The sequence below is a fragment of the Leptonychotes weddellii genome, chromosome 7, assembly GCF_054177405.1.
Source record: "Leptonychotes weddellii isolate Sample4059 chromosome 7, ASM5417740v2, whole genome shotgun sequence".
In the NCBI taxonomy this organism is placed as follows: Eukaryota; Metazoa; Chordata; class Mammalia; order Carnivora; family Phocidae; genus Leptonychotes; species Leptonychotes weddellii.
In genome coordinates, this window is record NC_138375.1 from 110056805 (window position 1) to 110070420 (window position 13616).

Consider the following 13616-nt stretch of genomic DNA (forward strand, 5'->3'; position numbering starts at 1 on the left):
TGTTTCTAGAATATTTCCGTGTATCTGAAAAAAGTTTTGAAGGAGCCATTTTATGTGCAACTCTAAGATGATATCCATATATATAGCCCTTCAGGAGAAAATTAGCTCATCGGGGTCCTTCCACAGACTCAATATCACGGAAAAACCAGATTTAATGATGCTGTAAGGACCAGCTGTGGCTTCGCCGTGCTCAAAACAGGTCTATGTTCCTAAAGCAGCACTAGGGGGAGGGCAGTCTATTTTGAGACCGGGAAAGCGTTCATTGTTTTTGCCTTCAAATGCTTCACACTAAAGGAACGTCGGCGTACAAACTACACAAGTTCTGCTGGTCTGGCCGGACTGCAGAGGACTGCAATCTGCTGCTGGCTTTGCAGAGTGCAGCATCTTCGACCCAGGATGGATGTGCCCCGTCCGCACACCAGCGACTGAGAATTGCCTCTTCTGCCGCTTGAAGGGGAATCCCCAGGAAGGAAAACAAACCGCGACAGGAGTTTGACCTTGTTTTGCTACATAATCCTTTTCATAAAATCCTACTCGCTCCCTGCTTTTCTGAGTGTTTTGCCTCTTCCCTCAATTACTGTTCGCTCGGCTCTGATTGCTTAACAGGGAGTTGCTGAAACCCAAGAAGAACCTGGCTCAGTCTGCACCACCTCTGTCCACAGACTGGCAATTCCAAGTGGAGGGGACAGAAAAGGAAAATATAGGCCCCTAAAGACTGCTGGAGGAGTTATGGGCTGCTTAGAAGCTACTCAGGAATTCCTGGGGACAAAATGAACCACCATCATAAATACATTTGTATTTATTAGCAAAAATTTTGTTATAAAAGAATCCTATGAGGGGCGCCTGGGTGGCTCAGTCAGTTAAGCGTCTGCCTTTGGCTCAGGTCATGATCCCGGGGTCCTGGGATCGAGTCCTGTATCAGGCTCCCTGCTCCGTGGGGAGTCTGCTTCTCCCTCTGCCCCTCCCCGTTTGTGCATGTGTGCTCTCTTTCTCTCTCAAAAATAAATATATAAAATCTTTACCAAAAAACCCACCTGTGATAGATGTTCTTCTCAACGTGTTTTCATGGGCAGAGATTAAAGTGGTCCTGCCACTAAATACTGAAGTCTATTTGAGTGGAAAGATGAAGAGATGGAGGTTGTATTCTATAAATTGCTCTGGATTATAATGATCATATTTGGTAGACACAAAGCCATAGTAATACCAATAAACTACTTCACAATGTCAGTAATTCTTGCTCTTATCCTTTTTATTGTTTATTCAAAGGATGCAGAGTATTTCCTAACCACGCTTTTTCACAACACCTAGGAAAGAAGTGATCAGCGTCTCAACTTGCAGACAGACTTCGGGGTGGTTGGATGGTATTCAGAGAGTTAGCCGAAGTCAAGGCCCAGAAAAAGCTACAACTCTTGGATACTTGACCTCAAATGTCCCCATACGCTAATTGCCCTTTCTGGTCCCTTCCACTCTGCTGGCAAGATATGAACATGCAAGCTGCTTCATCCTCGGTGGTTAAGTTCCTAGCATGGTATGGATGCTCCATATAAAGTAGCATAAAACTCTACACATGAGATGAAAGGGTTCGCATTTTCCACCAGTGGTGTTGCAGGGAACAAAAGAGAAACTATTTGCAAATCATTCTGTAAAGCTGGAAACATGGCTGAACTATTTCCTATTAATCCAATCATCACCATCTCTCCCCTTACCATCAGCCGCACTCGTGTCAACCGTAGGAACCTTCCTTTAATAAAGACTTGGACATCGGTTAGGCAAATGTGGCCAATTTCTCTGTGATTGGCTAACATTCGTGATGAAGACTGCTGCGACTTCATCTTTGGAATGAAAGCACCCACCTCATTTTGCGGAAAGGCACAGTTCTAGCAGGACTGACCAAGGAACTCAGTTCCCTACACAACCTCACTTCCTCAATGACAATTTGTCATGCTGCTATTTTCTGTAACAGTCCATCAACAACAAGGCGCTTCTCAGATTCATTTATCAGAACTGTAGTTAGGACATGTCTTAGGGTAGTAAGATTGGGCAGGGAAAAGAAAGGAAGAATATACAGTGTTTTAAGTCTCCACACAGTATTGGGCAATAGGATAAGCACTTTAAACATATTGGTGCATTTATCCTAACACTTCTTTTATTTTATTTTTATTTATTTTTTAAAGATTTTATTTATTTATTTGACAGAGGGAGACACAGTGAGAGAGGGAACAGAAGCAGGGGGAGCAGGAGAGGGAGAAGCAGGCTTCCCGTTGAGCAGGGAGCCCAATGTGGGGCTCGATCCCAGGACCCTGGGATCATGACCTGAGCCGAAGGCAGACGCTTAACGACTGAGCCACCCAGGCGCCCCATATCCTAACACTTCTTTTTGACCATAAATTCTATAAAAGGCATATCTGTTTTGTCCACAAAACATATGAATATCCTCAGATATTCATAATACATAGCTATGTCCTCAGAGCTTCGCAGGGTTCAGGTATTTGGTACCTTCTAAAAATGTTTCTTTTTTTTTTTTTTAAGATTTTATTTATTTATTTGACAGAGAGACAGCCAGACAGGGAACACAAGGAGGGGGAGTGGGAGAGGGAGAAGCAGGCTTCCCGCCGAGCAGGGAGCCCGATGCGGGGCCCGATCCCAGGACGCTGGGATCATGACCCGAGCCGAAGGCAGACGCTCAACAACTGAGCCACCCAGGCGCCCCAAAAATGTTTCTGAACAAATGAACTATCATGCAAGGGTAATATTAATGTACTTAAATTTATAGAAATAAGAAATCTGAGCTTTGGAAAGATTAAATCATTTGCCTGATTGGTGGGTTTGGCTGATAGTTACATTTAGGTCTCCCTAACACAAAAGTTTGTGCATTTTTTTAAAAAAGATTTATTTATTTATTTGAGACAGAGAACGTGAGCCAGGCTGGGGCGTGGGGAGGGGGGATGGGCGGCGCGTGACAGGGGCAAAGGGAGAAGGAGAAATTTTCGCAGACTCTGCACTGAGCACAGAGCCCGATGTAGGGTTTGATCCCAGGACCCTGAGATCATGACCTGAGCCGAAACCAACAGTCAGCCGCTTAACCTGAATGAGCCACCCAGGTGCCCCACAAAAGTTTGTGTTTTAAACTAATTTACATGGAATGACATATATTATTGACCCTTGAACAACATAGGTTTGAACAGCATTGGTCCACTTATATGTGGATTTTTTTCAATAAATACCATATATAGTACTGTAAATGTATTTTCTCTTCCTTATGATTTTCTTAATAACATTTTCTTTCCTCTAGCTTACTTAATTGTAAGAATACAGTATATAATACATACAATATATGAAATATGTGTTAACCAACTGTTTATGTTCTCGGTAAGCCTTCTGGGCAACAATAGGCTATTAGTAGTTAAGTTTTTGAGGAATCAAAATTTATACTTGGATCTTCAACTGTGCATGGGTCTGGCACCCCTAACCCTTATATTGCTCAAGGGCCAACTGTACTTTTCTTTTTTCTCTTTGTTACATCTGAGTTTCCCAGATACAAATTTATTTTTAAATGATAGAAAATATAAGGTAATAAATACATGTGGGTTTCACCCAAACTTGATTAAAATCAGAAAAACTCAAGTTTAAAGGTTGACTACTGATATGCCAGATACATTGAAGACATATACTAGGGATTTGAATTAGTTTTCTAACACTTGGATGATACATTCCAGAACTATGCTTAATTCCTATTGGTGGAAAGCCCCATTATGTTCTGTTTTTTCAAAGCTTAGTCCTTCAGGAGACTAATAGCCACAAAGCTCCAGATGTGGAAAAACTGAATTAGGTAGTCCATATGGGTGATGTAGCATTAATGAAGAACAAGAAGCTGTTTAAGTTTCTATCAAAATTATAACAAAGATTTAACTTATCCTGTAACAATATTATTTATTATTTACACCATAGAATATCTGAGCTACAGAAGGGTGAATTACTCTTTCAAGACAAATTAAAAAAAAATAGGTTTAAAATTCCTTATCTCCTTCAAAAAAAAATCATAGGACCACTCAGGAAATGACACTCCTTGTCATGGAAATCCATGTTGATGCTATCAGTAAATGGCCCTCTGAGACATGTAACTATATGCTGCATCTCCTTTTGCTTCCTATTAGGACTCTATTAAGGATGTATCCACTGCAGATTTTTCACACTGATATTTTGAGATCATTGATATAAACTATGAGGGGCCGAATCCTAAAATGCCCCCCAAGATCCTCACACCTGGGTGTATGTGCCTTGCATAATCTCCAAGAATAAATACGATGGCTCTTACTTTGATTAGGTTATGTTATATGACACACTTGGCTTTAAGACAGGGAAATCATTTGGGCGGGACTGACCTAATCACATGAGCCCTTTAAATCTGGGTCTAGAGATCAGAGACGGAAATTGGAGAGATTTGAAGCATGGGAGGGATTCCACATGAGAGAAGATTCTCCACTGTTAGCTCGAAAGATGGGGAGGATCATGAGGCAAGGACCTGAGCACAACCCCTAGCGGCTGAGAGTGACCTCCAGCCAGCAGTATGTAAGTAGGTAGTCCACAAAGAAGTAAAATCTGCCAACAGCCTGAATGAACTTGAAAGCATGTTCTTCCCCAAAGCCTCCAGAAGAGAACTCAGCCAGGGTGCCATATTGATTTCAGCCCTGTGAAACCCTAAGCGGAGAACCCGCTCACATCCTGCAGGACTCTGAGAGAATAAATGAGAGTTGTTTTTAACCACTAATTTGTGGTAATTTCTTACAAAGCAATAGAAAATGAATATATAAACTGTTGGTCAATAAGGCAAGAAGGAGTATAACATTTAAAATAATCACTGTTATATTACCTATTAGTCTTCTAGTAAAGCAACTGAAAAGATGAGAAATATGAGAATTCAAAATGAAATACTTTCCTCTGAAGTCCCTTGCTAATCCATGAAGCAGGGAAGTAAAATAAATATAATATTGAAACATACTAATGGGTTCCAGCACAACAGAAAATGCTAGGTTTGCTTAATTCTGGACGCAGAGCCTGCTAGCACAGCAGTTACTCCCTCACTCACAGTTTCACTTCCCTGGAGCCCAGAGTTCTGACCCTGCAAGGCCAGAAAGGAACTGATGTTGCTTATGTGCCAAGGAACTAACATTTTTCTTCACCTTTGCAATGTCAGCTATTTCTTTACATTTGTCAAGTTCATATTCCTGAAAGAAAAAAATTGTAATTTTTAGGTGAGCAGATTTGAAATACTGCCTAGGAATCCTCTTGCCCTTTGATTTTTGAAATCGTGATTATAGATTATAATGCTCAAAATATGATCGTATGGATAAACTAAATTTATAGTCATACTTATTATGCACAGGAAATTTGAGCCAGGTGAATTCCTAACAGAAGTCACATTCAAAGACACCTGGAAATCTCCATTAAATTCATCTAAACGTCTGGGCTCTGTGATGGCAAGTTTTCCTCCAATATTTGTGAACTGACATCTTCCTAACCTCATTGAGAGCAAAAATTGGTGGCAAACCAAGGCAAGTATCCAGAACTGACTCTGCTCTTCTGTCAAGCAGACAGCATGCCAATAGGCAATTTATAATATGCCAGGCTGTGTCCCTGCAGTGTTTGGAGGTAGACCAGCTGCCCATGTGACAGCTCACTCCTGGGTCAGAGGAAAGGGGAAGCCAATGACATTCAAGCTACAATAAATAGATTTCTTCATCAGTCAGAATATGTGCAAGATAAAGAGACTGAGAAGAGCTCAGCCATAATTCCATCTGGCTCAGCAGATCTGCAGAAAAAGCAAGGAAGGAGGTAATTTGAAGAAATTATTATATTACCAGACCAAAGAAAATAAACCTTTTGTCAGAAGAACAGTCCTATAACCAATATAGAAATGGCAAAACAAAGGAGCCCACCCCTCAAAAGTGACCATGAGAGGGTGAAACACTGGAATGGAAGTTCACAGATAGAATTTCTTTGCCTATTCTGACCATCACACACTTTTTATGAATTCACCACCATGTCCCTTTGCACTAAGTATAAATTCTGATACAGGACAGAGTCACCAGATAGAAAAGTTAGTCCTAGGGGAAAAAATTAGGCTCCACTAAAAGAAGGGTTAGCTCTTTCAGCTCATCGCGTCTGCAACTGGGGTGAATGTATATACACAGTGGCAGAAATACTGAAGATCTGATGGCTACAAATTGCTTGAAAAGAAATGACAGCAAACTTATTTCTGCTAGTCTTTTGTGATTTCCACATCTTATGCCACCTGGTCCCACGGAAGCACAGTTGGACAAATCTGCCCAGAGCACTCAGAGTGACTCATGAGGAGTCACAGGACCACACACAGAATCTACCTTAAGATTTGGTTTCCTTTTCTTGGAGGCTCTGAAAGGGGTGCCAACCACATTCAATATCAGGTTTTCAGAAATCTCAGAAGAGAAATTCTGCCCCATTGCCAAAAAGTTACTTCAGAAACCTCATTGCACAAATGGCTCATGAAATAGGCTCACTGGGGGTGAAATCTATCAAAAGATTAGAGTCTGATGTTAAATGCTGTTTAATAAGCAACAAAAGAGAAATCAGAAAAAGAACCGAGATGAAAGATCATCACAGGCTGTGCCAAAGTGAAACAGATAAACAAATAAAAAGATATCAGCTTGATAGTAACAATTTTACTCATCGATCCTCCCGCCTGTGACCTACTTTTATGCAAGGAATTACTCTTCCTCCAAAAGCAGTCAATTTACACTAGAACCCGTAGTAGGCAAATGCCAGATTATCACATAACAAAAGGAGTATAAACATTGGGATTTCTGTCTACTCATACTATTTCAAACAGCTTAATCTTTGGAATCAGACAGACAGGACTTAAAATAGACTAACAGAATGACTGTGTGTGTTACTTAACCTCTCTGAGCTTATTTCCTCATATGTTAGATGTTGGTAAATGTTTCTTTCATGTATGATTTACAGGGAATGAAATCACACATATATTGCAAAGCAGAACATTTTTATATAACATAGTGGTCACTGAGTGCAGATTCCCTTACTCATTCTTTATAATCTTCATCTCATTAACATAGGCACATGGCATGAAGTGCACCCTAGGACTCTTCTGCCATCTGCAGTAACTAGGTAGGGAAAAGAGAAAGCCTAACGTGGAAGTTTAACAGGTTGATCTAGCAGTCATGACTTTCAGAGCTGAGTGATTTTTGTTTCCATATTGCCACGCTGACCTGACTCACTCTCTCCTCTTAACTGTAATAATTTCAGGAGCTAGAGACCTTAGGGCTCTTCACTGGATTTTTGAACGTGGCTGGCAGAAATCTGCCTTTATTAAAATCATGCATTCATCCTCCTGGTAAAATCCCACAAGAGCAAGGACTTATCTGACATAATTTTCTCCACACAGGTCAGTGTAAGACAGAAATAGTTCATGTATCAAACTGCCCCACGCTTTGAGCCAGGAGAAGGAGGGGAAGAGTGTCTTGCAGCTGAGTTTCCTGCTCACGGCTGGTGGCAAAGCTTGCCCGGCCTGCTCTCCCAGCATCTTCACCACCTGCAGCCCACCCTAGGCCCAGAGGGGCTTCACAAGAATTTGTTAAGCAAATGTCTACAGCATCCTTATTAAGCCTTTTTACAGGCTTCCAAAAGCTATGATCTAAAGAATTCTGGAAACTCCTTGATTTTGTCTCCCTGTTTTTCTTAATCTGCCTCCGGTGGTTGCTCAATATTGACTAAAAGCAGGCTTCTCTAATACACCTACGTACAATGTACATGGGAAATACTCTATCCATCTGGGCTTTTTTCTGTATTTTATGCATTACTTTCCTCAAGATTAGCATGAATTTAGAATGTGAAACTATGGACATTAAAAAAAAAAAGACAGCAGTATGTCAATGAAAATACATCACAAAAATATAGAAGGGACAAATATTATTAATTCCTTTTGTAGTACCTCTGAAAGTCCTAGCTACAAAGTAGTTGTTTGGGAAGATAACAATTCATCACTATTGATGGGACAAAATTTTGGCTTCTGAAATACAACTTTAAAGTATCACAAAGCAGACCTCTATTTTCTTTTTTTCTTTCTTTATTTTTTTTTATTCTGCAGACCTCTATTTTCAAGCATGCATATGGAGACACACTACACAAAAACATCCACACATTCATGCACTGTCCAATAATTTATGTACATTCTTCATAATAATGAGCGAATTGGCCTCTGCCTACTTAAAACTTAAGGGGCGCCTGGGTGGCTCAGTCAGTTAAGTGTCCAACTCTTGGTTTTGGCTGAGGTCATGAGCTCAGGGTTGTGAGATCGAGCCCCAAGTCAGGCTCAGCACTCAGCATGGAGTCTACTTGGGACTCTCTCTCCCTCTGCTCCTCCCCTACCCCCCACCTCCACGCTCTCTCTTTCTCTCTCTCTCTCTCAAATAAATAAATCTTAAAAACAAAACAAAACAAAGCTTAAAACCCATGTATTTACTAACACTTGTCTTTCATGTACAGCAAGCCATCCACTTTCCAAGGCTTTTCTAGCTATTGCAAACTAAATCCTAGATACCGAAAATAAACATGTACTTTGGAGTATGTTGGAGTGTTATTTGAAGTATTGTCATTTAACTTAAAGATATAATGGGCTTGAGAGGCTACTTCACATCTCATTAAAACCTTCGAAATTGTCAACAGGAAATCAAGAAATTACAGATTGCATTTAACCTACTGCAGGGAAATCATCTTACAATGAACTTCCCCTATGCCAAGAAAGGTGACTAATGGGAGAGTTCTTTTCTCCTCTTTCTCCCCAATCCCAGCTTGTCCTGTTATTCACCACATCCCCACATCGTTGATCCACTTGTTCTAATATCTCCTTAGTCCAACCAGACAAATTCATTCTTGGTCTCTTTGTCTTACCATCCTTCATCTCCTCAGAAAACCCCTACAGTAGAATTACCACAAAGCAAACTTTGGCTTCAAAGTGAGATCCACAGTCTATGGCTTTATCACCTCTGACATGAATTGCCAGAAGATCCTATCACATCAGTTCAGTGCAATTACTGGAAATAGTAACTGGATATATAAACAAGGAAAGCATGCAGAGTTGACCACCACAACCCCTAGAGGTCTCAGAGCTTTTTAAAAAACAACCCTCCTATAGCATTTCCAAAGAGAACTTTCCCTATAGATGATACAGCAGGACATTTCTCCTTGAACCTCAAAACATTACCCAGTATGGCATCATCTTATTCTCAAGCCTGTTCCAGCCCTCTGCAGAGCTATGTTTTAACATCAAATATTTAAGACCAATCCTTACTTCTTAACAGCGTTATGGTCAAGGCTTCATATATCTGAAAAGAAAACAAAGTAAAACAATTCTCTGATGTTACTTTCCCAGAGTGGAAACAAAGTAGGTTATAATCAAGTCACAGGTACTATATACATTCAGTTTACCAGATAACCCCTGTCACTGTTGGTAACTCAATAAAGCCAATGACACTGGCGCGGGGGAGGGGACGTGTGCAAATGCACGACCCCTTGACTGCTCTCTCACCTCGTTCTGAGAAACAGCATCATTTTTTAGAATGATCAGGTTCCCGGCACTCTGCCCACTTTGGCCTGTGAGGTGCCTGCTCTCACTCGCAGCTGCTTGGGCTCCCCCGGGCCCCAGTCCTGTCTGTGCCCCTGTGTTATAAAACATGAAAGTGTCACTCCCTGAGCCTGCTGTCAGACAGGCCTTGTAGCAGTAGGTCTTGGTGAGGGAGCCATTCCCGCGCACTTCAATGAAGTGCGGCTGCACCTTGAGGCCATGTGGTATCCTGGCCTCAATATTGTTGTTGGCCTGTTTGTTTAGTTCAGCGGGGCACCGCTCCCTCACTCCACAGAAGCCCCCGCAGCACGCGGTCCCATACGCAGTGGAGCGGTAGCACTTGATGATGCTCAAAACAATGATTGTCAAAAGGAATATAAAAGACACTGTGCTTAATGCTATGATTAGATAGAGTGTAATTTCAGAGTATGTCCGCGGACTCTTAACATGTCTCTGAGTATCAGGGAGGATTCTGGAGACTCTCTCCACCACAGCCACTGTAATGGCCACGGAGGACGACAGCGACGGCTCGCCATTGTCGCGGACCACCACCGTCAGGTTGAAAGTCGTCCCACTCTCATCTCCCATCTTCCTGGTAGTCCTAATTTCTCCTGTGTGTAGCTCTACTTTAAAGAGGTCCAGCTCAGAAGTCTGGGCCAGATGGTAAAAGAGCCAAGCATTCTGGCCAGAGTCTGAGTCCATGGCTATGACTTTGGTGACCAGATAACCAGCAGGGGCAGTTCGAGGCACCATCTCGATGGCTGCTGACGCATTAGTTGAGGTAGGGTACAGGATGTGAGGGGCGTGGTCATTCATGTCCACCACGTACACATTGGCGGTCACAGTGCTGCTCAGTGGTGGACTCCCCTTGTCCTGGGCCTCCACAGTCACAAAGAACTCCCGAAACTTCTCATAGTCAAAGGAGTTGACAGCATAAAGGCTGCCACTGGCACTGTTAACGGAGACATAGGAGGTGACCGGTAGCCCTTGAACCTCCCTCTCCAGGAGGGAGTAGGTCACCTCCGCATTCTCCTTTTCATCCGGGTCTGTGGCTTGCACAGTGCAGAGCAATACCCCTGGCAAATTGTTCTCCTCGATGTAGATGGAGTAGGAGTCCTGTCGGAAGCTGGGTGGGTTGTCATTGATGTCAGAGATCTCAACCTGCAGCGTCCGCTGGGATGTGAGCTGTGGTACTCCCCCATCCGCGGCCGTCACCGTGATGTTGTAGGCAGCCACCCGCTCCCTGTCCAGAGGACCGCTCACCACCAGCGTGTAGGAGCTTCCAAAGCCATTCAGTCGGAAAGGCAGTGAGGCCTGCAGGCCCAGGCTCACCTTCCTGTTGAGGCCCGAGTCCTGGTCGTTGACACTGAGGAGGGCCACAACGGTGTTGGATGCAGCGTCCTCAGGCACTGGGCTGTACAGGTCCGTGAGCACCACCTCTGGTGCGTTATCATTCACATCCACGATGTCCACCAACACCTTGCAGTGACCCACCATGGGCACGGGCCCCTGGTCGGTCGCCTGCACATAGATCTGGTAGGAAGAGGCCTCCTCATAATCCAGTGCTCCACTTACCCGCACTTCCCCAGTGCTGGCATCGATGCTGAAGAGCTGCCTCTCCCGGTCCGACGTGTAGCTGCTCAAGGAGTACCTGAGCTCGCCGTTGGAGCCCTCATCCGGGTCCGAGGCATTCAGCTTCACCACCAGCGTGCCTGGGGGGGCGTCCTCCCGGAGCTGGACGCGGTAAGTGGACTGGTCGAAGGTGGGAGAATTGTCGTTAGTGTCCAGGACACGCACAGAGATCTGTGCCGTGCCCGAGCGGGCTGGACTGCCCCCGTCCACAGCTGTGAGAACCAGGTGGTGCAGCGCTGCCTGCTCGCGGTCTAGGCCCTTCCGCAGCACCAGCTCCAGCACCTTACTGTTCTCCTGCAGGGGTTTAAGGTCCAGCTCGAAGTGCTCGCTGGGGCTGAGCTCGTAGGTCTGCACCGAGTTGGCGCCCACGTCGGGGTCCTGCGCGCTCTCTATGTGAAAGCGCGCTCCAGGGGCCACCGATTCGCTTACCTGCAGCTGGTAGTCGGGCCGCGGGAAGCGCGGCGAGTTGTCGTTGATGTCCAGGACCTCCACCTCCACGGCGCTCACCGCCACGGGGCTGTGCGCCAGCACTTCCAAGCTGAGCAGACAGCGAGGCCGCTGCTCGCACAGCGCCTCCCGGTCAATGCGCTCGTTGACGAAGAGCGCGCCACTCGTCAGGTCCAGCTCCAGGTAGCGCGGACTGGGCGCACCCAGATGGTTGATGCGCAGGCAGCCGGGCCCCAGGCGCCGCAGCTCCAGCCCCAGCGCGCTAGCCACGTTGCCCACAGGCGCGCCGGGTGCCTGCTCCTCCGGCACCGAGTATCGCAGCTGGGAGGCCGCTGGGCCCAGCAGCAGCAGCAGGAGGGGCAGAGGCGGCAGCAGCCAGGACATGGGCGGCCGGAGTCGCGGATGCTCTGTCGCCCCAGGTCTGGGGCCCGCCAGCTCCATAGCCACCGGCCGCGGCGGAGGCAGGAGCCGGGCAGGGCCGGAGGCAGCAGTTTTCCCAGCCGTGCTCCACGCCCGGGCCCCGCCTCCGCCTCCGCTAGTGCCACCGTGCGCCCGCTCCCCCACGGCTCACGCGCTAGCAAACGCCGGGGGCCGCTCCGCTCGTCGGCCCCCCGGAGGGCTCCTGGCCCCGCCGCCCCCGCTGACTCCCCATATCCCAGCTCCTCCGCTCGCCGCACAGTCGCTCCGCCTGGCTCCGCTGCCTGCCCGTCGCCGCCGCCGCCGCTCCAGGGGGAGGGAAAAGGAAGCAGAAGGGGAGGGGGAGGAGTGCTCAGCAAGTCCGGCTCCGGTTCCGCACCGAGGTGGCAGACGGCGACCCGGAGTGATCGGTCGCTCCAGCCACTCCAGCTCCGGCTCCTTCACCCTGGACCCGCGGGATCCCGGCGGACCGCGGCAACGCGGCCACTCCCTTTCTCCCTGCCCCCATCTCCCTGTTCAGCCAGTCTCCACCGTCCCTCGGCCGTTGAACGGGTTTCGTAAGGAGATTATTCTAGCACAAGCAGTTATGTCTCTAGGACTTGGGCTATCACCTTCCCAGGAAAAGATTTCCAAGCGCAATTCAGGAAAATAAACTCGGGGCCTTAGCTAAGTATGGGCACCTGGGCGGCGGCTACACATTCAAAAGAAACAAACGCAAGGAAGGCGCTCTGGGGTTGCTGATGACGGGAATTGTTCACCTGACCCCAACCTTTTCCCTACAATACTCCTAAATAGTGCAGAAAGTGTTCAACTCCTGGGGCAAAGGGAGGGGGATGGCAAGTGCGGTTCTCTTCTGCGGAGCAAGCCTAAAACTAACATCCTGGGATCCCAGTACTCAGTTCTGCTGGTAGCCAGGGGCTTGCTTTCAGTGTGTACCTTGGCAAATAACCAATATTTCAAGTTTTAAATTTTTCTTTCAAAAATGGCTCCATGAAACTGCAGGCTAAGGTCTTATGTGACCCCTTTATATCAGAGTGGGGAAATCTGGTAAAATTTTAAAGAAATTCTTTCCTCAAGCTTTTCCTTCTTTTACTCCAAATCTTTTAAATTTATCATCCAAGACATTTTCTTTGTTCTTTCAAGAGTGTTTTTAAAATTTTTCTTTAACAGATGACAATGTCATCAAGAGCCTGCAAAACCATTACATCAAGAGGGTTACTCTTGATCTCCCAAGCCAGGCTGGAATTTGGACTCCACTGAATGCTTTGCAGTGAAAAATCTGCTGTTATTTATTTATTTATTTTTTAAATCTGCTGTTATTAAGCAAACTGTGGGAGGCTGGGATTTCTCTTACAACAGCCAGCAAGTTTCAATGGCTACGGCTCCCCTTCCATAAATATGAGGCTCCTTTACACCTCTGGCCCTCCTTTCTTCTAAGACTCAACCTTGTATTGCTACAGAGACAACAAAAAGACAACCAGTTTTCTCTTCAGTGAACAAGAAA

At 45.7% G+C, this 13616-nt stretch overlaps 1 protein-coding gene across 2 annotated transcripts in view; it reads right to left on the minus strand.

The window, feature by feature from the left end:
- Window positions 1-12988, minus strand: part of PCDHAC2 (protocadherin alpha subfamily C, 2) — a 47579-nt gene extending 34591 nt beyond the window's left edge. The window contains exon 1 of one of the 2 annotated variants that reach the window (XM_081826955.1): window positions 9581-12988. In XM_081826955.1, the coding sequence (XP_081683081.1) occupies window positions 9581-12136 (2556 nt within the window). In that variant the 5' untranslated portion in view covers window positions 12137-12988. The remainder of the gene's footprint in view (window positions 1-9580) is intronic. The other variant, XM_006731476.3, reaches the window with a different exon arrangement.
- Between the last annotated feature and the right edge of the window lie 628 nt (window positions 12989-13616).